The 2,935-nt window shown below is 35.1% G+C and overlaps 1 protein-coding gene across 1 annotated transcript; it reads right to left on the bottom strand.

Moving 5' to 3' along the window:
* Positions 1 to 403: 403 nt before the first annotated feature.
* On the bottom strand, positions 404 to 2,453 carry LOC134819932 (LHFPL tetraspan subfamily member 6 protein-like). Its single transcript, XM_063830090.1, has 4 exons — positions 2,300 to 2,453; positions 1,947 to 2,132; positions 1,621 to 1,756; positions 404 to 1,395 (listed from the first exon to the last, which is right to left on the bottom strand). Exons 1-4 carry the CDS (start codon positions 2,429 to 2,431, stop codon positions 1,169 to 1,171), a joined length of 681 nt encoding a protein of 226 aa, XP_063686160.1. The 5' UTR covers positions 2,432 to 2,453; the 3' UTR covers positions 404 to 1,168.
* Positions 2,454 to 2,935: the final 482 nt, after the last annotated feature.

Below are 2,935 nucleotides of genomic sequence, written 5' to 3'. Positions count from 1 at the left end.
AGAACATAACTCTCTCTAACCTCCCCTCACTAAACTTAATTATCATAATGAAATTAACAGATCTATATTACAAAAATGATACTCTATTGTTTAATATCTATATTCCTGTCTTGCATCAGACATGAAAACAGTGGCTGTATTCTAAGTACATTCTTCGACGAAGGCTGTAATTATTTGTACTAATAATTTGTGCTCAGATTTGTGGACAATACACTGTGTACTCAGTACTGCACGTGCAAAAATTCTGTGGGAATGTACAGATACAGGTATTTCAATTGGTTCGAACTGAGGAGTGCAGAGATATTTATAATAATTTTTTTCTTTTTCACATGACTTAGCTGGGTCGAGTTTGAAAATGTAAGCGATTCCTATTAACTGAAAAATTAAAGCAAATACTTGTTTTAAGAGTTTTTATAAAAATTCATACTCTCTAATTATAACAAATTATAAATCATTATCAAACTCACAAACCTTGCGGAAATTTCCATATGCAAACAAGGTATGTTTACTCAAAATTAAGCTATGAGTAAATTTCAATTTAACAATTACTCGTTTAATGTAATTCAATCAAATGAATGAATAGAGAAGTCAAAATATGAATCCAATCAAAATTTGCTAAAATTTAGATAAAGAAAAAAATGTAATACAACTATTCAAGTCCGATAATGTCCAATAATAATGTAATCTCTCTTAGATTTTTAGAGAATATTATGCATTTCGTACCTTTTTTGGGGTCTAGAATATAGTAATATTTAAAATAATTGTTAAACATTTTAATTGCATCGAAATAACCATTTTGTTGACAATATAAACACAATTTCATTTTTTGGTATTATCGACAAAAAGTTTTTCTAAAATCCTAGACCCTAGTATTGTCATTTCCTACGGATGAACCTAACCATAGAAGTAAGAATAATGAAAATAGCCGCCTCGTAAATTTGTTCTGACGTTGTGAGCAACTTCAAAGATCGTCATATTCTTCATGCACCACCATGCTATACCTGTTTTGGCTCTCTCAACTCGGCTTACAAGATCCGGATAGAACTGAAATACTGTTCCGACTTGACGAGGTTGAATTGTAGCCTTTCATTTCCTGGTGATCTTTATTTTATAAGGTCTCACTCGAATCACATCATCTCAAACATAAATCCCTTGATTGGTAGACAATCTAACTCTCGTCTTTCTGTTTCTGTAGGAAGAAGGACAAACATCCGATCAAAACAGCTATGAGGATAGAACCAGTTGAGGCGAGGCCGAGGAGGAAAGCCCATCCCATGTCACAGTCACCGGTGTCGAACTGGGACAGGGTTCCACAGTATCCTTCTCCCACACACTTGAAGTCGGTCTGATCCCAGCTAAGTATCCAGAGAAGAATGGCAACTCCATTTATAATCACTGTAACAAAGAATCAGGGTTAATGTACATGTTATATTTATATATCTATCACAGGAGAATGGCATTGCGTTTGCTTCATGATTGCTTAAATTGCTTGCAGCTGAACTTTTGGAGCCTGAGGCTAAGAAAATGTAAAATGTGATTATGAAATTGCTCTTCTGAAAATTGATTCACATTATGAAATGAAATCTTAATTAGAGTCAGTGTGGCAATGAGATAACTTACAACAGAAGAGCTGGACAACGGAGATGAGCAGATAGGTGCTGACGTCACACAGATAACCGTAACAAAGAGAGATAGCGCTGAACACCCAAGAGATAAGGAGTATCACACATCCTGCAGCAAACATCACCGCCGACACCTGTAATCACCCATCCTCAGACTTACTAGTTACTATCAGCCCAAACTACAAAAGGAATTTCACATTTTAACTGCTTCAAGGACAAAATTGCAAAACTAGAATACATGAATTTTGGCAGATTTCATCAGGACGAAGGGAGAATTTTCAAACTAAAATAAGAAGTAAACTGTGAAGGTTTTGTATAGGTTACCTTCCCGAATATGGTTGGGATGTCATCAAAGTTGGTGTAAAGAGGACACCTCTGCATGTGGGCATCGTCGGAGAAGACGAAGGAGTCGTTGAGGGGGTGATAAGTATAAGGGACACAGTAGCTCATCATTCCACAGGCTGCTGACGCATCTATCTTCAACTCCCCTGTTCCTTCGAAATTCTTGTCCTGGGTGGTTAGGTTCGTAAGTTTATAACTCATAATATGAGAAACTATATTTTAAGTGAATTAGATGTTTTGTGACGGTCGGAATTCTTTAATTGTTCAAATTTGGACTCTTCAAATGTAAGAATTGAGGTAATTTAGGGAGTTATCAATCTTCAAGTTAAACTTACCGTTGCAGTAACATTTTTGGCACTATTAGGAGCAACAAGCCAGAATGGAGTAAAGAAGGCGATGATACTGCCGACCACTATGAAAAAACTAAGGGTGCACCATATCCCAGCGGTAGCCTTGTACATATACATCTTCAAGCAATCTCTCTATACTGAGGTAATAAAGGTTTCAGATCTATAAAACTTTAACGTAATTTGTTTTTTTATTTAACAATTGCTTTATCAAACTTTGTTTGTCAATGTCTGGCATTCTTTTATCCGCAGATAATGAAGCAAACTGAAATACAACCAAACAATTAACTTCGAACGAAAATACCAAAATATGGTCAAAAACTAAATTGTTAAAATTACCATGTGTACCCAAATTAAATATAATTGTAAGAAATTAGCAGCTTGCTGGCTGTTTGAATCAAACTTTGGCTGTTTGAATCAAACTTTGATTGAATTGAAGGGAAATTATAAAAAAGCTTAATAGTTAAGGCAGGAATAGGATAAGCTGTGAATAAATTCGTAACAACTCTAGAAAAGAGTCCCTGGAACTACATATTATGGACGACACATTCCTGAAATTGATTGCCCTACCTATATAACAAAACTGTGAAACGTATGTGCATTTTGGTTTGCAAATGTAATTCA

The sequence above is a fragment of the Bolinopsis microptera genome, chromosome 1, assembly GCF_026151205.1.
Source record: "Bolinopsis microptera isolate Bmic1 chromosome 1, MBARI_Bmic_1.0, whole genome shotgun sequence".
NCBI classification, from domain to species: Eukaryota; Metazoa; Ctenophora; class Tentaculata; order Lobata; family Bolinopsidae; genus Bolinopsis; species Bolinopsis microptera.
The sequence above is the reverse complement of the archived record's forward strand: the minus strand, read 5'-3'. Positions and strand labels throughout refer to the sequence as shown.

Coding starts and splice junctions, on each gene's coding strand:
- LOC134819932 (XM_063830090.1), bottom strand. CDS start 2,431: ATGTATATGTACAAGGCTACCGCTGGGATATGGTGCACCCTTAGTTTT. Junction 1,757..1,946: donor TCCCAACCATATTCGGGAAG/GTAACCTATACA, acceptor GGGTGATTACAG/GTGTCGGCGGTGATGTTTGC. Junction 1,396..1,620: donor CGTTGTCCAGCTCTTCTGTT/GTAAGTTATCTC, acceptor TCTTTGTTACAG/TGATTATAAATGGAGTTGCC.